This window comes from Balearica regulorum, chromosome 23 (genome assembly GCF_011004875.1).
Source record: "Balearica regulorum gibbericeps isolate bBalReg1 chromosome 23, bBalReg1.pri, whole genome shotgun sequence".
Classification (NCBI taxonomy): Eukaryota; Metazoa; Chordata; class Aves; order Gruiformes; family Gruidae; genus Balearica; species Balearica regulorum.
Genome location: NC_046206.1, coordinates 1,487,175 through 1,506,322, shown reverse-complemented (window position 1 = coordinate 1,506,322; position 19,148 = coordinate 1,487,175). Strand labels below are relative to the sequence as shown.

Sequence of the window (19,148 nt, the reverse complement as noted above, 5' to 3'; positions counted from 1 at the left end):
GTGCGCCACGGCAATAACGGGCTGTTTCACTTAAATTGTTTTTAAAAATGACCTGTTGGAGTCTGCACCTTCTAGAAAACCTCCTGTCTCCTGAACTATAGTGCATACTTAATAATGTTTCTAAAAAATCCAGTTTCTTCCTATGATGCGGAGGGCTTGACTAGAACTGAAGCCAGTGTCCCTTTCTAGCACTTGTACCAGCAATTCAGTGCCCAGCAACTCCATGCCCAGCATGAACCAGATGTGGATCTGTGTCCCTGGCTGCCCCTCTGACAGCTGGGCTAGCAGGACTGAGTGCTAGAGTGTCCCATGCTCCCCTGATACACTCTCATAACTAAATCCTGTGCCCATTCAGCCTTCCTCAGTCCAAAGGACAGGTTTTCATGCTGGGCATGAAGTACACAAAGGAACTTGGAGGAGCAGAAAGAGGAATCCTTGGCATTCAGAAGAACCATCCCTTCCAGTAACATAATCCTGTATCCATTATAAATGAAAGGCCTTCTACTGCACACCTTACAATAGCCCCACTGGGGTCAGCTGGATAGCATGGGCAAAAAAAAACCTTTTCAGGTAGAAAAATATACTGTGTCCATTATAAAAAAGGGACCTTCTCCTGGAAACATTACTCTGCCCTTACAATAGCCCTGCTGAGGTCTACTGGATAGCATGGGCAAAAAGGCAGAAAAATTGTAGGACTGGTCCTCACACTTCCGTCTTAGCAAACACTGCCCATACCAGCTTTATTGTTTGTAATGAGCAGGAACTCCTTCATGCTTTTTACACTTAGGTGAGCCATAATATGCACAATTATATATGTTTATAAAACATACCAGGATGTCCAGTTTTGAACACTGGCAACAAACAGGTTGTTCCACAGTCTGTATTTAGCTATGCAGACCATTATTTAGGAACAGAATGTGCCAAGTATTGATTTAGTGCCTGAAGATAACTGCTTGGGAGCCCTGTTCAACTGCCAATGCTGCAACTGCCAGATTCAGTCCAGTGGCAGAAGCCTTTTGAATGATTGCTATACTGCATTACTAAGACTATTTTAAATCCATAAACACGTTCTCAGAGGTGTATCTGGGAGGGTTAGCAGAAAACACCACATGGTGTGTGCTCTGTGTTACTGGGTTTTATAACTAAGGCTGATGGTACGAAATAAGAAAAAATGGGGGAAAAGCCCAAAGCCCTCTCTAAAGTTGACTAGGATTCATTCCCAGTATCTCAGGCATGCAGACAGCTGCTGTACTCTAAGGACTGGATAACTGCCCTAAATATAGGCAGTGGCTTTTAAATGGCTGCCTCACAGTTAAATTGTGAATTTTCCTTGTTTCATTTCAAGGAAACTTCAGTCAGAGCCAAGAGCTCACTACTCAGTTCTGTGCACATTGGGGTAAGGATGCATATCTGTACAGCCCTTCAGCGAAATAAATGGTTCTGTACCTCTCAGTTAGTTCTGCATTTCTGGCCTTGGTTTTAGTGTGCTATGCACGGTTAAACACTGCTTTTTGAGAAAAGGGGATGAACATAATGCATGACTGCGGTTACAGAGGCAGGTGTTGGAGGAAAACATTGCAGTAGATACTGTTAAAGGTTTCATGCCATTTCTTCACAGTATCATCCACATGTCATTCTGCACATTGCAGAATTTTCTTAACATTGACATAAAATCCTATGGCAACATCTGCCTTGTCCCAGTACTGAATCTTGTGTGCCACGTTCCCAAATCCATCTGCAGAGCAGCACTCAGCTAACTGGTCCTGTGCCACAGCAGGAACTTTCTCACTGGAGCTCTGAGCTGTGGTTTTAGCCTTCATCAGCCAAGGAGCAGCTCTGTCTTCTCACAGTGCTGACAGAAGATGAGTTGCCAGCTTCAGAGGCACTCTTCCAAGGGAAAGAGGTGGTTTTTGTCAGCAGAATCAGATAGGAAACTACTCATCACGTAAGAATAAATATGGCTGTGTCCTCTGAAGAGATATGCAGGTAGAAGACACAACCTCTCTGCATTTTCTCAGGGAGACTTGATGTGTCCATGAGGTTAGCTTGCATCTACAGTATCTCTAAGTCTGTGAAATCCTTTTGCTGCTGAAGGAGGATGGGGCCATCAAGCCTTTTATACCAGGGTCCCATTCTTACTGTCATATTTCAGCCTGGGGCGGGGGAAGTTGAGGGTGGCATACTCTGTGGCATTCTGCATTTGTAAGTTCTTCACCTCTGCTGCAGAGCGCTCCCGGACCTTAGTGAACACTTGGATGTCTGCGTAATGAATGCTGTCATCCTGCTTCATACTCCTGGGTTTACTCACAGTGGCATACACAGGATACTCTGGGACATCTTCATAGGTTGGAGCCTTTGGGGAGAAAAAGCTCTGGAAGGTCAGCTCCCTGGACTGCTGCTACACCTGCCTTCCCCAGATCAGGCAGAGACACCCTGCACACTGCCCCCAGCACCATCCAGCCCTCTGACACCGCCGGCTCAGAGAGACATTTCATCCTACTGTTTCCACTGCACTTTAGGTGGAAAAAAATGGGCCCTCATCACTGTGCAGCAATGCACATTGTTCCCACAGCCATTTCAGCCTATACAGGATGAGACGACTCACATCTCTGAATAAGCTGCCCCATGTCCTCCCAACCCATCTAGTCTAGGAAGCGGTGGTCAGCTCTGTCTTCTCAATATACAGTTGGGAAAGTAATTTTGGGAAGCTGTTTACCTTCCTGCCAGGCTGATGCTGTTGGGTCTCATGTCTCACATTAGTTCCTGAAAAAGAAATACCAGCAGATCAGGTTGTTTATTGTTCCATCTTTGAATGCAGAAATGTAGCATCTGGCCGGCGGGCTCTCCCCACTGGACACAAACCAAATTTCCACCTCATCTGACACCCTCAGCCCTAACGCTGTCTCTGAGGCCAGCCTCCAAGAAGAAAGCCTGGGCTTCTTTCTTTGGAAAAAATAAGGTTTCCCAGGATGACAACATGCTGTGGACCGCAATGTTCCTGGCAGAACCTAGGAGGACAGACACAGCACAGAGGGCTTCCTTGTCAGGCCCTTTGAGAAGTCAGAGCCAGTTTTAACTTTGTTATTTCCTTTGCTGTCTGGCAAACATATTTTGCCCAGCATGGTCCAAAGGCCACAGGACAGAACTGGGCTACTCAGTGAATGTGCTTTATTCTGGGGGACTGATGTCAGACGGATGTTTGCAGCTTTTACAGGAGTTTGATGCAGCGTCTGCTATGCTGCCAGTTGAGAATACTCATGTGTGTTTTAATGTAAGACTCTGGTATTTTAAAGATACTGCTGAAGTCTCTTTCCTCCCCCTTGCCAAGTCCCATGGCACATCACATCCCTTGCTTTAAGTTTTAAAGAAATCTTGCCTCTTGATTCTACCAAACTTCTCTTTAATAAGGTTAAGTACAAAAGAGTACGAGAGGGGACCTCAGCCTCAGGGATCCAATTCACAGTCAGCACTAATGTCAGCTAACCAGGGGCTCAATCACTCCATCTCGTCTTGTCCTCTAAAGCATTTTCACAAATCCTTACCTTGCTTTTCTTTCTTTCTTTTAAAAGGCGAAGGACAGTTCCTGAAATCAGAGAGAGATGTCAGCCCTGAGAAGCCCCAGCCTTTGCTCTTATAGCATGCAAACCCAAATGCACCACCCCAGGGTACCACATCTGTGGGTATCAAGAAAGGCCCAAGAAGTGTCTCAGAGAAGAGCGATTGAGCCAAGCTAGAACCTGAGTGACTCTTGCAGGGAGAAGGTCCAAAGGGGAGATGTAGCAATGTGTTTCCTTCTTCTGTGACACATCTACCATACCCCACAGACACCCCCAAGTCTCCTTGCCTTTTAGCCCTGCCTGGCTGTTCAATATGCATATGCATCAGAGTGAATGAGAACAGATTTCACTGTAGGTTTGCACCTACATTTCCACAGCTGTATGATCAAAGATGCAGGGTACAGAGCATGTTCTCAATTGGCACAAAACCCCACTCTTGGGGCCAGATGCTCTGACAGCCCCATACTCTGCGCTTTGGCACCCTTTCCCAAGGAGCAGATGTGCACAGACCTTGCGCTAATTTAATGTTTCAGAGAGTTTTCCTGTTCTCAGTTTTTCCACTTAAAACACAACCAAACCAAACAAGCTATGCACTTAATATAAGCCAAACCAAACCCTAATCTCAGCTGTACCTGTGTGACCAGAGAGAGACAAGCCAAATAAAGCTATGTTCCAGCCATGGTATGAACAGGAGCCAAGTTCATTGCAGCTGTAACAACAGAGCCAGGAGCTGAGCTCCTGCAGGCTGGTGCTGGCAGGGAAGTGCAGGCTGTCTGGCAGAGCAGAGACGTGTCACATTCTAGGCCAGATGCATGAAGGAAATGTTATCGTTGCATCACACTCGGAGGGCTGGAGGAGAGCCCATGCCAGCCCTTGTATGACTCTCCTGTGTATGCATGTCCATCTGGTGCTGGCCGACTACCACCATAGCGTGCAGCTGAGGGTCGCACATGGGTCTGTATCTCTGCTGCAGCACAGGCGGCAGCTGAAAGTGGGCAGCTAGCGCTTTTAATGGGCTACAGAGTTATCAGATGGTTACCAAGACGCATTATATGTCCCACAGCATGTGCATTTGCCAGAGAGTCCTGCCACAGGCAGAAACAATGCAGTGCCTGAGGCAGAGCTCTGCCTTTGCCGGCTTTTAGAGGCATTTTTCAGTGGCTGGGTGAGTAGGACAGTGTATGTAGTAATGCCTTTGGCACTCCAATGGCAAAACAAAAAAAAAAAGCCTGAATGCAGGCAAAGAACTTGGAGACCTTCAAAATGGTCAGTAATGATTAACCAGACTTGCTAGATCTGGCAAGTCAAAGGCAGCTTTAGGGCCCGCAGGGTGGCCGTGCGCCTGCGCAAAAGGATCTAACACTGCTTCTCGTGTCTCTACCGTGTGCTACCCAACAGAGGCACCAACGGCCCTCCAGTCCTTGGCATACAAAATCTGGGGGGCTGCCTCCAGGAGTTAGGGGCCTAGCTCAAGGCAGCATTGCTTTATCTTGCTGTGTTTCTCACTTGGCTCTTGCAGCTCCCACCTCCACTGTCTCTATGAGCTTGCGGGGTCTCCAGGGCCCTCCTTGCCAAGGCTTGTGTGCTACAGCGCTTTGCTTCTTTACAGCATTCTGGCATGTTGCGCAAGGTAATTAAAATCGCACCATCTGAAGCAAAATAAGCAGGGTCCCTACCCGTTTTCTGGGAAGTAATTTGCAGTATCAGCTTTCCAAGCTGCTCTTGCTTGGTTTGGTTGCCTGCCTTTGCAGGGAGAGCATTTGCAGCCAGTGTGTAGGCTGAAGCTATTCTGAGGCTGTCTGCTGGCTAATCACAGCCAGGCATGAGACGGCACATCCCAGCCCCAGATCTGCGGTAATTAGAACGGATGTGGCAAGGGAAACGAGCAGGGCAAATCTCTCCCCTCTTCTCAAAACCAGGTCAAGCATACTGTAACTAATGCACAGCCTCCTAGAAGCACATGTAGTCTGCATGACAGCACACATGTCCCTGCTCCTATATTGCTTCTTCCCCTTTCCCCACGTCAATGCCAACCTGATTTCTGCCCTACACAAGCCAGCTTCACGGTGGGTCCTGAATTTTAGCATCTTTACTGTCTATGTGTGCCGGAGGCCCTGAGTACTAAATCAGGTGCTGAGAATACCTGGGGCTTGCCTTCCACAGAGCCATATTTGCAGAGGTACCCAGACCTGAGGGCACACTTTCCTTCGTCAGTAACTTTCTTCTGTGAATAAATTTGCTATAATGGCTTTTCTTTAAAGACTTCAGGAACCTCCTCAGTCTCTTGCTCTTTGCTCTGTCTCCCCTAGGGCCCATGCTTCGGTAGTGTTCATGACAAGGATCTTCCACCCGGGAGAAGGTGGGTGCCTACTTCCCCTGAGCTCTTTTGTAAGTATATCAGCTTTATTTAGGAAGCCCAGCTCTTTGCTGACACAGCTGCGGTGCTGAACAAATATCCAAACACAAAAGCGGTATAGATGCCTGGGAACACCTGAACTAAAATTAAATACCATTTATTTTCACTCTGTCATGAAGGCCAAGCTATGAATCATGCAAACTTCTGCAGAAGGACTTCAGTGCACCAGTCAACTCTTGATTGTGGTCTTCTGTAGGTGTCTTCCAAGCCCACGTTACCAACAGCACACTCCCATTTGCCTTCCTGTCTCCTTGCTTGGAGCCCATTTGAATAGCCTGTGCAGCACAAGGGCAGCCTGGGAGCCTGAGGCACTTCTTCACCTCTGTGTTTCCATGATGCTCCTGGGGAGACAGTTCTGCTTTCTCCTCCCTGCAGAGTCTATAAGGCAGATGTTAAGCACTTGAGTCCTACAGGGGTGCTGGGGTCAAAAGGGTCTTTGGCCAGAGCTTTGCCCTCTGCTGCAGGAATCTGCCAGAAGGTAGTAGCGACACCACCAGCAGAAATACCATCCCAGATTCTTACTTTCCATGCAGTCTCTGGGAAAAAACCAAGTAGGACACAGGAGTTCTGGTCCAGTAGCCTTGGGGGAACAGAATTTGGCATTGCCCCAGAGGACCCAGCCTGCCACCATGCTGCTCCCCAAATGGAACAGAAAGCTGCTGTCCTGTCTGGAGTAGGTGATGAGTGACCTTCAGATTGTGGCTTATACATCCTTTTGGAGGCAGAAGTGTTTGTGCATGGCCTGGCACTGTCTGGACGTTAAAGTATCACAGCAGCATACTCTGTAACAGTGTTATTTGTACTCCCAAGGAGTCTTTGGCTTTGCCAGTCCATGCTGTGGCATGGCTCTCCCCGCCACACAGCATTAGTAGTGTGCCTGGCAACTGCAGCTCTGCTCAGGGGAACCAGCCTGTGCCCCAAGCGTTCCCTGATCAGGCCCTTGTCCCCTGCAGTGATGAAGCCAATGCCCTGGGTGCCTCATTTACCCTCTGCCACGGGTAGAGGAAGTAGAAAATGGGATTTTTGGTGGGTGACATGTCAAGAACTAGCCTTCCACCTCCCACCTGTAGTTCCTATTCCTAAATCCCAAACTCCTCTGCCCTTCAGCTCAGGGCTCAGGTTGGAAGGACCTCGGTGTTCTGAACCTCCTCCTCTGCTCCAGCCACTAGGTGATGCTGTGCCTCTTGTAATTATTAAAAAGCACTGATGAATTTCTAATACTTTTAACAAATGCAATGTTGGAGAGGATGATATTCATGGCTCTCCCCCTTGTGCTACTCTCAGAGCTGAAAATATTTCCACTTGGCACCAAATGATGGTCCACTGTGCCCTCTTTCTGTAAGCAGGAGGTCCAGGGCACAACATGAGCCAGGAGGGATTAAACTGTCATCCTTCCTCCCAGGGAGAAAGAGCAACATCATCTGAAAAACGTGGCCAGGATCTCCCAAGCACAAATAAAGCCCAGACAGACGCAGGTGGGGAGAGCGGCTGGAGGAGCTGAGAGCAGAATGGGGTAGCTGACCCACAAGACCTTAGTGCCAGCACTGCGCTGGGGGCCCCTCCCTGCAGTGTGCCAAGGGGACACCTTACAGTGTCTACCTGGCTGGAGACCACTGGGGCAAGGACAGGGATTTTAACTAGATCCTTCCTAGAACTGTGCTATTCTCAGCAGCTGGCACGGCTGCAGGAACCCAAGCTGCGAGTCCCAGGAGGTGCCACGGACTGTCTGGGCTGAGAGATGTGAGAAACGAAGCCCCTTCGCCTCCCCCTATCCTGCCTTTGGCAGACAGGGGCTGCCCCAGCCTCCCGGCCCTGCCCTGGCACCTGCACAGCAGTGACCCAATGCCCCTGCTCCCTTGCTCTCAATTTCTGTGTGAGCTGGCAAGGTGCAGGGCTGAGAGCCAGGCAGGAGCCCTGGCAAACTCATCCCAAGGAAGCAAAGCTTGCAAAGGCCACCCAAACTTGTGCTCAGGCTGCCCAGAGCTTTGTCTGCCATCCCCATAGCTGGCGGGTGCCGTACTCACCATGGTTGCCCGCAGCTGCAGAGATTGCCCATGTTGCTCCTTCCTCCATGAAGCAGAAGCGTTTTCTGGACAGGGAGAGCTTGTATTTCCTGGTTCCTGCTCGGCCCCTGGCTATTCCAAGGGAGTGTCTGGCAGTGTCATATTTCTCTCCATCGCTGCAGCGATGCTTTGCTAGGCCCGTGCGTGCCATCTACCGGAGGGCTTGCCCTGGGCTGTCCGTGCCCCCAGGGCCTCCGCTCACCTCTTGCTACCCGGGGAGGAGAGGGCAAGGTAGCAGCATGCCTCCAGATCTCAGGCCTGGGGCTAAAATTCTGCTTTATGATTTGTACAGTGGATGTCCCTCTGCTCTCCCTCTCTCCCACCAGTGCCATCCTGCTGATGCCAGCAGTGATGCAAAAGAGGATGGAGGAGGGACTTCAAATGTTCCTGAACAAAAGGAGAAACACCAGGGTGGGAGCTCTCAGTGCTGTTCCCGCTGTTCATCATTGCATCTCAAGTAGAATGCCAGAAAAATGTGTGGCACGGACTGGCATCATCTGGGAAAGAGAGAGTATCTTCTTGGGAGGGAGATGATGCCCCAGCAAAGGTGAGAGCAGTCTTGCAGGTCTACTCTCAGCTGAGCTGTAGTGCTGCTGCTTCTGCTGCAGGCAGAAAGCCATATGCAACCTCAGGGACATTACTAGGAATCCATTTTTTTTTAAAGCTACCTAGGTGAAAGTGTACAGATTTGTGTGAGAATCACAGAATCCCATGAGGGACCTTGCATCATTAGGGACCTGCAATACAGCTCTTAGGCTCACCCCTCAGCATATCAAATAGGAACACTAACATGCATTTTACCTCTCTATCCCTGTTGAGAGCCCTTCAGACCACGGCTGGTCATTCCTGGACTGAACAACAGGTAGCTGCTCTCTGGCAACTCTAAGACAGCTGATACTCAATACTGAAAGATACCATGTTAATGTAGTCCTTGAGCAGAAACTGTGCTTCACAGCTTTGATTTGGCAGTCAGCCCCAGTTCTGTGCAGGTCTGAATGCCTCATGGGATATGCTGACAAGTGAGTAAGTTTTAATTCACCCTTCTGGTGGGCTATCTCAGGAACTGGCCCTAGTCCCCTACTCCAGCTGGACCCATGCTCTCAACCAGGCTCACAGCATCATTTATCATCTACCCAAGTGCACAGCAAAGCTTGTACCTGTCCAGAAGTGGCAGGAGGAGAAGGGTTCTGCTTTGGAAGGACCACAGGGCACAGCTGCTCTCTTAGCTGAATCCTGGATGAGCTGCATCGTGACCTCCAGAGTCTGAGTCTTGCTCTGAAACTGCTCCTCAGCATGTGGCTGGAGGAATTGCACAGCTCAGCCTGCACCACAGCGCCCTGGGGAGAATTTAGGATTGGATTTATGCAGACAGATGAGATTCAGTCCTGGTCCCAACAGGACCATGTCCTCAGGGTCCTGCAAAGACCGGGTGGTCTCAGGAGTCTGTCCCTGCTTGGGAAGATGCAGACTATGTGTCTCTGGGTTTGCCACAGACACTGTTGATTTAGTAAGCCAGTGTCTGTTTTGATTTCTAGGATAACTTGGGCTTTGTTGCTTTGTGGAGAAGAAAAAAAAAAAAAAAAAGGCTGGGAGCTTGTTCCCATCAGCCCCTTTCACAAGTACTGGAGCTGCTGGTTTGAGCTCCACCAGAGAAACAGAAAGGCATCAAAAACATTGGCAGAGCTGGAGAGCATTTGGCTGCCATTCTGCATTCCCTCCTCAGTCTGTGTCTGCAGGGATGAAAGAGAGCATGGCTTCTAGCACCCCTGCCCAGCAAACCAATCAGGCTATTTTGTGCAAAGCCTGCCAGGGAGCAGGGGAACAGCCCAGTGGCTGACACCAGGCAGTGCCAGCCCCTCTCACGGCATCACTGCTCTGGGCAGCTGTCTTCATGCATTCAGGGACATCGTCTGGGTAACAAGCTGTGTTACTGGCAACTGGCACAGGACGAGCCTGCAAGTGCCCAGCAATAGGGAATGAACTTGCTGGAGATCAAAAAGAGGACTAATAAAAGCCAGAGGGGGAACAGAACTGTGTCATGACTACTAATGCTGTGCATTTCTATTGCAATAGTGTTAAGGTACCTCAGACACTGAGGCACTGGGACCGCACTGTGATAGGTGTGGTACAGGCACACAAAAAGCAGGCATTGTCTATAAAAAATGAAGGAGAGAGAGCTCTGAACTGTTTTGGTCACTTTTGTTTTAGAATCCACTCCCTGTGCAGCCCCATCTCTGGCCACATGCTGTTTTCAGCCCCCAGTAGTTCAGCATCCCACAGCCCTTGTGTTGCAGAGTCAGAGCAGGGCCAGTTGGCATTTCATGCTCTAGTGTGTGCCATATCTGCATTGCGTGTATGTGCATTCCTTCAACCAGGCACCCTTTGCCCATCTTACAGGTTGTCTATCCTCCCTGTCCAGTGAAGATGTTTATCCTAGCGACAGGAGGCCTGCAGCGAGCAAGGGGACCATCAGTCCTTCCTATCAGCACAGAAGATCCCAGATCAGAGACAAAGAAAAACCTTTTATAGCTGCTGCTCTGAAGTGGCTGTGAGTTTCAGGAATCCTTTTGTGGCAAGGGACTAAGGAAATTATGGCCATGCCTGAGCCCACACACAGACACAGGTCTCTGCCCTTACCACAGGGATATGGGCTCCGGAGCTCAGCTCTCCTGGGACTCAGGACTCGGGTGGGTGCTGCTGCGAATAGGATGCTGTATGTATCTGGTGCAGTGCATGAGGCTGGTGGGGCATGCACTGAGGAGCAGAGAGAGGCTTGTACACAGGGGAGCAGTTAAGGACTGGGCTGTTCCTGCCCTTGCAAGCAGCTGCTTCAGGTGATTGAAAGTCACTAGCCCAGAATTATCTCTGCAATTATTATTAATGACTTGGACAAAGCCTGTTTGTAAAGGTGATTTTTATTTTGACAGTGTCTGAAATACTTACTGGCAGCAGTTTATCTGGTCCTACTTCATGAGTAAGGGCATCCCTCAGCTGTACAGACTGTGAGTGTGGGTATCTGATCTGCACCAAGGGGGGATGGAGGCTTAGCCATCCTCTCACTTGCTCTCATGAGGCTGACAGGTATGGCTGCCCTTAATTTGACTCTGATCCTCATTGCTGGCAAGGGCCCTGAAAAGTAGAAAATAGCTGCACAGTGATTCACTCTGGCCTGGATCCCACTTTGCCTGGCAGGGGTGAAAGAACAGCCTTATAACTGTTTCAGCAACCGAGGAGGTATGCTGCATGGGATAGACCCCTAGGCAGGGCATTTCTGGCCCTTTGTATGCATGGAGGCAGAGTGCAGGAGCCTGCAGGTCACATCCCAGCCGAAAGAGTGAGAAGCTCTCTCTGCAAGGGACCTTGGAACCTCCTCTCTCCTCTATGGGAGGGCTGCACTAAGTAATGCCAGGGACCCCCATATTTGGCCAGTGACACAGCATTTTGGCTGCTTTAACTGGCTCTGACAAGACAAGGATTGCAACTTGCACCTGCTGAGCCCTCAGGGCCATCTGAGGCAGCAGCTGCCACCAACAGCAGCGCACACGATCCCTGGCCCAACATCACAAGACTATGCAGACATTTCTCATGTAGCTGGTACCATCACAGTGTCTGCAAAAGGGGCCAAATTCATCCCCTCTGTGACTCTACAGAGGGTGCTGAGGTGCCAGCAAGGCGCTTAGGATCTGAGCAGAGCCTTTCCCTTCAGTGTTTTGGGGTTCACTCCCCTCACTGCCCGCTGTGGGCTCCCTACAACAGCAAGAAAGTCCAGCTGCACCTGAGCCAGGACAACCAGTCACAGAGGTCCCTCTGGCTGCTCCATGGACAGAGTCTCTCCAAGTCCCCACTGATGCCATTTCCACAGATGAGCTCAGGTGAACTCTCTGCTTCTCTGCTCCCTGCATCTGGAGCAACTAAGGCACTGTCCATCCTTCCTGCTACAGAGTAGCTTGGCCAGAAGCCAACATGAATCGAAGGCAAACAAGAGAAGATCAGAGGCAGATTTATTCCTCTTTCCTCCTGAGAGCTGCAGGCATTTTTACAGACCAACAAACACCTTCCATCTCCACAAAGGTCAGACATCAGCTCAGAAGCGAGGCACTGGGATCATCTCTTCCCTCTTCCCAGTACCCTTCTGGGCTAGAACACAGCCTCACAGTTTAGGGTAAGAGTGGCCCTTGCCATTTGGGTTGAGAGAAGATGAACACTCGACCTAGGAGAAAACTTGCATTACAGTCCCTTATACTGACACTTTAGCCCCCCTCTTTTTTCAGTTCCAAGTCCCTTTTTCCAGCCATCAGCCTGAAGAAGCAGAAGTCTGGCATATATATGGCTGCCTCACAGCCCTGCTAAACACTGATGGTGAGAAACAGAGGTCTGGCACTGTGGATTCCCCATCCCTGTCGTGTCGTTCCCCCCACACCCCCCCGCCCCCCCTGTGTAAGCCCAGGTCTGGAGCCTTTAGGATTCTTCCTTCCCTTTTCCTTCCTCAGACTGTTCTTCTTTCCCCACTGGCTCCTCCTGTTGGGTTATCTTCACCTCGTTGATTCTGGCCTTCACCTCCTTCCCTGTCCGGGGAGCCACAATGCTTAAGATGCCATCATGGGACAACGTAGCTCTCACCAGCAAGGGGTCAACATCCAGAGGAAGGATGTAGGTCCTGGTGAACTCTCGGGAGATGAAACCATGGCGGTCAGCCTTCTGTGGGTGTTGCCCCATCACCTCCAGCAGGTTGTCTACAGTGCGGACAGTGAGCTCATCTGGCAGGAAGTGACAGACATCCAGGAACACCTGGAATTTGTGCTCATTGAGGCTGATCTCAGAGGTGCCTCGATCCAGCTGCTTATTGATCCGAGGCCTGATGTAGTAGCCATGGTACAGGGCAGGGGCTAAAATCTCACATGAGGACACACCTGAAAATGAGACTCAGTGAGGAGTGTGGGTTTTCTAGGGGAAGGAGTTGGAGAAGGATGGTTAGCAGCAGATAGGGGAAGTTGACAGGAGGAGGCTGGGACCGGGCAAACACCTTGGTTTTACCACCACATCAGCACAATAGGGATGGAGTCTCTTGCGGTTCCTACCTTTGTGTCTCTAAAACACACACAGAGCCAGACACTTGGCAGCCACTGCCTCCCACCACACAGCTGGCAGCTGCCAGCAAGCCAAGGGCTGGCATCCAGCTTTTGCATGTCTGCTGGGTGGACCCAGAGGGACTGGTAGGTGCACTGAGTGCTCTGTAGTGCAAAGCCCACAGGCAGAGATGGGCATTGAAAATGCTGATGGTAAAGAAACTGCCCTGAAGAACTGAAGGCCTTTTGTGTGTCATTGTCCAGGGGGCTTTCCTTGGAGCTTTTTGCCTTTTCATGCTGTTGTGCTGGTGCTGAATGGTTCTGCTGCTGCCCACATTCCTTCCCCTCCGCCAGCCACTGCCTGGCTTTGTGCTGAACACCCCAGCTCAGCTTTTCTCCACAGCCCCCGGCTGCAAAAACTACACCACGCCCCCCCACCGAGCATTTTGCTCCATGCTTGCACAGCATATGCATGAATCCCAGACCACTGGGAGCATAGGGGAGGGACAGGAGAGACAGCAGTAGGCATGGATGGAGGAAGTGGACCTGTAGAGAGAGACCCTAGCTATACCCTGGATATCCGCCCCCCCCCCCCCCCCCCCCCCCCCCCCCCGATTTGACCTGGGTTCTTATGCTCAAAATTCCTTGGCTCCAGCTTCCCTAGCCCGCTCTGGAGCTCAGTCTCCCCAGGGGGACTCCACCAGCCATCCTGCACCAGAGGACAGAAAGGTGCCAGGGGAATCTCATCTCCTGTCTTACCTTCTCCAAAGTTCTGGTCGTAGATCTTGCTAGGGTTGGCAAACTCATACTCCGAACTCATGGGGTAGGCATGGGGGACAGTCCGTGCAGCCATGGTGTGTCTGGGAAGGGAACCTTCCAAGCACTCACTGCCTCTGAGAGTGAAGGCTGCAGATTGCAAGGTTTTAATTGGGCGAATTCCACAGGGAGGAGTGTGTGATAAAAAGATGGACCAAAATAGCCACATGCACAGGCCCCAGGATGCCTCGCCAGGGTGACGAGGGAAGCTTCTCACTGCATTCCAGCAGGGAGTGCAGGCACCGCCTGCAGTTGGGGACGCCTCAGGAAAATCCCACACCTCCTCCCAGCCTCTGAGATCCCTTCCTCGAGCAGGAGGTGCAGGAGGCAAATGGGCAGCCAAGTACAGCAGGGAGGCACAGAGGTGAACTGAGGGGGGCTGAAGTAGGAGAAAGCAGGACAGACCCCAGGCTCTGCTGCCTGTGGTGCTCCCAAAGGCAGGGGCCAGCAAGAAAGCTCATTGTAAGCAGATTCAAGAAGTCCTTGACACTGGTCCTGATGGCCCTGAAGCACCCTGTGGAGACGAGGCAGTAGCTAATGCTGGCTGGTGCTTGATCAGGTCATGCAAGGTTACGTGAAGTCACTATCACACCCACCACCCCACTGTGAGCTTAGGGCCCAAATCAGACCCTCCTGTCTGTGTGAGCAGACAGCTCAAGCCTTTTGTTCCTGTAAGTGGTGAAATGCTGCAGGTAGTTAAACAGGGCTAGACAGGATCCAGACCCACTACTGACACCTCCACATCCTGAACTGTACTGCTGCAAGATGGCTGTCCAGACTGTTCCCTGGCCAGGGCTTTGGTACAATGTAATGAGACCCAGAGAAATGCTTGTGCCAGAGATCACAAGTTAACCAGGGATCTGAAGCTGGCATAGATTCAGTTTTATTGAACTGGGGGGGGGGGGGGGGGCAGAGGGGGGAGTAGGGCCCAGTTAAGGTCCTTGTACCCTGAAACCAGAGATTTTCTTGAGTCCATGTCCCTGCAGTATGAGAGAGCAGGTGCACTGCTGTTGATGTAATGGGGAATTGGAGAAGGTATTTATGGCCTGAGCTGTTGCACAGAGCAAATTCTGCTCCCTGTTCTTGCAGGCGAGCTGAGAGGAAGAAGGTCAGACCCTTTTGCAAAGGGCTGGTGGTGCTAGCAGTAAGAATGATGTGCCTCTGAGCCAGTAATTGTATTTAAGTTGTGAGCTCTGAGGCAGAGAATAACTCTTGCCCTTTAAGGACAGTTGCTAGGCTGAACCCATTCCCATGATTTAGGTTCACAGACAAGGCAGGAATTAAAATAAATGTGTGAATTGAGATGTATTATGAGCATAATTATAGGAAATCACCTTACTGCAGGGACACAGGCAGACAGAGGTAGTTTCATCCCTGAGAAGGCATGTCACCATGCAGCACCATGGAGGCCATTGGCATGCCCTGTTTATCTCTGCTCACAGCCCTCCAGAGTACTCTGAGGTCACAGAGTGTCAGGGTCTTCTGCTCTCTCCAGCAAAGTGGTTTCAGCAGGGGGCAAAAAATGAGAGGTGTTGGGCTGAAGCGCTGCGGAGAAAGCCATCCTTCATTTGCACTCACACCAATGGGCGTGCACTAAGGCAGCAGGGCTTACTGGGCTGCAGAGAGCTACGCTGCCAGGGGTATCTCAGCAAAGACCTCCTGGGATCTTTCCTGCCCTCTGGCTAAAGCAGGACTGTGGCTTCCTCTGTCTTAAGGAGAGGCAGAGCTCTTCCTAGACTGGTGGAGGATGTGGGGAGCTGAAGTCTCAGTGCTGGCAATGGGAACAACGGCCCCTTGTCATTCTCCTTGTGAGCCAAAGATAGGAGCTGCATTGATCCTGCTGGCATCCAAAGCAGCTGGGAACATCCGCCAAGCCTGCCTGGGACTCTGCAGATAAACAGCACGTGGGGAGCGGGGCAGGCGGCTTGGCAGTTTGGCTTCTTGCTGCCCCATTAAGCTCCTTTTCTTCTTCCCCCCTTCCCCCTCCTCCTCAGCAGCGTGTTCAAATCCCCCAGACAGCTACTGGGCACCGCTGAAGGGACCAGCCCAGGAATGGGACAATAAAATCCCTGACACCACTGTTCAAGAGGCCTCGGGGAGGGGGGGAAGGCCAGGCCAGCTGCATGGGTATAAAGCTGTCCCATGCTCCTGGCACAGCACTGCAGCACAGTTGTTTGCCAGGCTCCTCCAGCATTCTCCAATGGATATCACCATTCATAACCCCCTGATCCGCAGACCCCTGTTATCTTGGTTGGCACCGAGTCGTATCTTTGACCAGATTTTCGGAGAGCACTTGCAGGAGTCAGAGCTGCTCCCTGCTTCCCCCAGCCTCAGTCCCTTCCTGATGAGATCCCCCATTCTTCGGATGCCCAGTTGGCTAGAGGCAGGACTCTCTGAGGTAATCTTCCCTTCTTAATGCTCTTTGTTATTGCTGTGTGCACATCCTGATGTGTCTGGAGCTGAAGACCCATGAGAGCTGAGAGCTTGGAAGCTGCTTGTAGGTGGTTATTAGGAAAAGGCTGGGGAAAAGGGTGCTGTGTTTGTGCTTTTCTGCATCAGGCAAGAACCTCTGCATGCTCTGCTAATAATTTGTGACTGAGATTAAGTATTGCCATAGTGTTGGGAATAGAAGCAAACTGAGCTGAGTGTGTGCGGCAAATGACGGTAAGAGCTGATGGAAGAAAGGAGGAAGCCCAATTTCCCTGTCTGCTGTGCAAAACATTAAATCTCACTCCCTCCTGAAAAGCAAACAGCACCGGGGTAGTGGGCAGGGGTAGTGGGATCCTCATGTCCGGGCAGTGTGGGACCTCATGGCTGCTGAGGAAAAAGGGGTCTATTTTAAAGAATCACTGCTGAGAAGAGCAGAATTTCAAGTAAGATACAGGACCCAAAGGATCATGAAGCAACCATCTGCTTGCTTCAGGGGCTGAGCCAAGAGGCATGCAGTTCAAACAACCTTGCCTGTTCTGCGAGTCCACTGTCTTATTTACAAGTAACTTGTAGAGCTATTCTAAGTCAAAGGAGTGAGAGGAAAGTATTTTTTTATTCTTTGCATAATGTTTCCCTTGATTTAGTGACCTGGATCTGGCTGTCCGCTGAAGCAGCCATAATAGGCACCACAGATAACAATGTCTGACTATCTCAGTGGAGAAATCTCCACAAATAATCTAGAAGGAGGAGGAAGCACTTAGGCTCCCAGGTCAAACTGTGGAGTCCAGTAAGCCTAGAGCTGGCACAGAGGCTGCCTCCACATCCCAGAGCAGAGCTCCAGGAGGCTTGCATGCTCCCTGACCAGGAATGCAGCAGGAAGGCAGAAACAGCCAGCTGATATAGCAAAGTCCCACAAATGTGTCCAAGAAAGGCAGAAAATGCAAATTCAAGCTCAGGAAGCAGCAAAAAGCATTATTTGTTAGAGGCGATAAAGTGCAAAATGGAAGGGAAGAAGGTGAGATTAGCAGCAGGTGACTCAGTGTTTCAGCAGAAGTTCTGCTGCTCAGATAACAGAGGTGAGCAGTGAGGGAGTACTGCTTGACGGTGACAATGCAGGGAAAGAGTGACGATGCAGGGATATTCTATATTCTGAGAGCCTTTTTAAGCAGAAACCCTCACCTGCTCTTCTCTGAAGTCACCTCCTTGTTTTGCAGATGCGACTGGAGAAGGACAAATTTTCTGTAAATCTTGATGTGAAGCATTTCTCCCCTGAGGAGCTAAAAGTGAAGGTGCTTGGTGACATGATAGAAATTCATGGGAAACATGAGGAGCGCCAGGTACTTCTACTTTAACTGTGCAACTGATAGAGTCAGTGTGAACTTCCTCATCTATGGTTAAACAAGGAGACTCCAAAACAATCCTCTCCTGTGCTCATCTCAAATACTTCTAATGTTTTTATCAACAAATCCTAATGGAAGATGCTCTGTGCAATCCTCCCCACGTGCCCTCCCCCCCCGCTAATCCCAGACTGGGCAGCAACAGGGTGGAGATTTATTGCTGATGTTACATGAACTGTGAACTGAAATGGAAAATCATCTTTGAAATGGCCAGGAACACAGGGAGGCATTCAATAAGCTAACAACGAACTGCAATAATTAAACCACATAATGAATCAGTGCATTGCCCTGTTCCGTTACCACAAGGCTACCTCTTCCTGAAAAAGGCCCATCTGTCAGTTTGTAAGACTTAAAGGTTGTGTTCTGCTGTCAGTCATCCCACTGCTTGCTCGGGAGACTTGTGTGGCAACTGGGCAGATAGAAGTCAAACGCCATGTCCAAAGCTGTACGTAACAGGGTTTGCCAGTCTCTATCTCCCTCTCACCCCCCATCCCCACCTGCTTGCCAGAAGGAAATGAGTACACATGATAAAGTAGCTATGTCACTGGAATTGTCAGCTCTAAGAGCTTCTGGAAGCACAGATCTGTCAGTCAGGAAATACAGCATTACTTGTAGCTGGTGAAAGCCTGTAATCCTGACACAGCTTCTGCAAATTTTTTTGGCTAAGAAAATAAGCACTATAGCAGAGATCAGCTCACTAGAAAGCTGTGTATTACGAGAGCTCTGGAGACCCTCAGGAACAGGCGTAGTTGGCACTGCATGTAGGTCTAGCTGCTGCATCTTAGGAATGACAGCACACCACTGTGAAATGAAGCCAGTCTTTGGCACAAAACTGGAACATAAAACCTCCTCTTGTAAACAGTATACCTGCAGGCACCTGCAGCCTAGGCAGGGCCATGTCTCACTTTGCCCAGTCTTCGCTCTTTAAAAAGGGCATCTCATAATAAAAACTCTTCTAACTTTCTGAAAAGTTTTCCTTTGAGAGCTGGAGCTTCCTTATCTCAGACTTTATGTAAAGGGCCCATGGTTTAGGTGGAACTGAGTGAACATTTCTAATGAGGGCTGTTCCTTCTCTTCTCCTTTTGAAGGATGAGCATGGCTTTATTGCCAGGGAGTTCAACAGGAAATACAGGATTCCAGATGATGTGGACCCTCTGACCATAACCTCGTCACTCTCTCTGGATGGTGTCCTGACTGTGAGCGCACCGAGGAAACAAAGTGATGTCCCTGAGCGCCCTATCCCTATCACCCGTGAAGAGAAGCCTGCCATTGCAGGAGCCCAAAGGAAGTAGGCTCCTATTTAAAGTCACCCCGGGGGGCCATTCAAGACCACTTTTCATCAGATGCCAACTACTCTTAGTATTTATGCTGAATAAGTTTACTAACAAATAAAACATGAATAA

At 50.2% G+C, this 19,148-nt stretch overlaps 3 protein-coding genes across 3 annotated transcripts in view; 1 reads left to right on the top strand and 2 right to left on the bottom strand.

Moving 5' to 3' along the window:
- The window catches only part of DIXDC1 (DIX domain containing 1), a 51,322-nt gene extending 43,294 nt beyond the window's left edge, over positions 1-8,028 (bottom strand). Inside the window, exons 1-3 of the mRNA XM_075774352.1 lie at positions 7,998-8,028; positions 3,543-3,583; positions 2,717-2,763 (exon numbers count right to left, since the gene is read on the bottom strand). The gene's annotated coding sequence lies outside the window, so the exon portion shown is untranslated. The remainder of the gene's footprint in view (positions 1-2,716; positions 2,764-3,542; positions 3,584-7,997) is intronic.
- A 4,445-nt stretch (positions 8,029-12,473) lies between these two features.
- On the bottom strand, positions 12,474-13,994 carry HSPB2 (heat shock protein family B (small) member 2). Its single transcript, XM_010298662.2, has 2 exons — positions 13,862-13,994; positions 12,474-12,946 (listed from the first exon to the last, which is right to left on the bottom strand). Exons 1-2 carry the CDS (start codon positions 13,953-13,955, stop codon positions 12,495-12,497), a joined length of 546 nt encoding a protein of 181 aa, XP_010296964.1. The 5' UTR covers positions 13,956-13,994; the 3' UTR covers positions 12,474-12,494.
- A 1,918-nt stretch (positions 13,995-15,912) lies between these two features.
- Positions 15,913-19,145, top strand: CRYAB (crystallin alpha B). Its single transcript, XM_010298661.2, has 3 exons — positions 15,913-16,316; positions 17,563-17,685; positions 18,834-19,145. Exons 1-3 carry the CDS (start codon positions 16,119-16,121, stop codon positions 19,035-19,037), a joined length of 525 nt encoding a protein of 174 aa, XP_010296963.2. The 5' UTR covers positions 15,913-16,118; the 3' UTR covers positions 19,038-19,145.
- Positions 19,146-19,148: the final 3 nt, after the last annotated feature.

What these genes read in the sequence shown, in the direction of transcription:
- CRYAB (XM_010298661.2), top strand. Translation starts at nt 16,119, where the DNA reads ATGGATATCACCATTCATAACCCCCTGATCCGCAGACCCCTGTTATCT. An exon ending in TAGAGGCAGGACTCTCTGAG is followed by an intron (nt 16,317 to 17,562) that starts GTAATCTTCCCT and finishes CTTGTTTTGCAG; the next exon opens with ATGCGACTGGAGAAGGACAA. An exon ending in GGAAACATGAGGAGCGCCAG is followed by an intron (nt 17,686 to 18,833) that starts GTACTTCTACTT and finishes CTCCTTTTGAAG; the next exon opens with GATGAGCATGGCTTTATTGC.
- HSPB2 (XM_010298662.2), bottom strand. Translation starts at nt 13,955, where the DNA reads ATGGCTGCACGGACTGTCCCCCATGCCTACCCCATGAGTTCGGAGTAT. An exon ending in CGACCAGAACTTTGGAGAAG is followed by an intron (nt 12,947 to 13,861) that starts GTAAGACAGGAG and finishes TCTCATTTTCAG; the next exon opens with GTGTGTCCTCATGTGAGATT.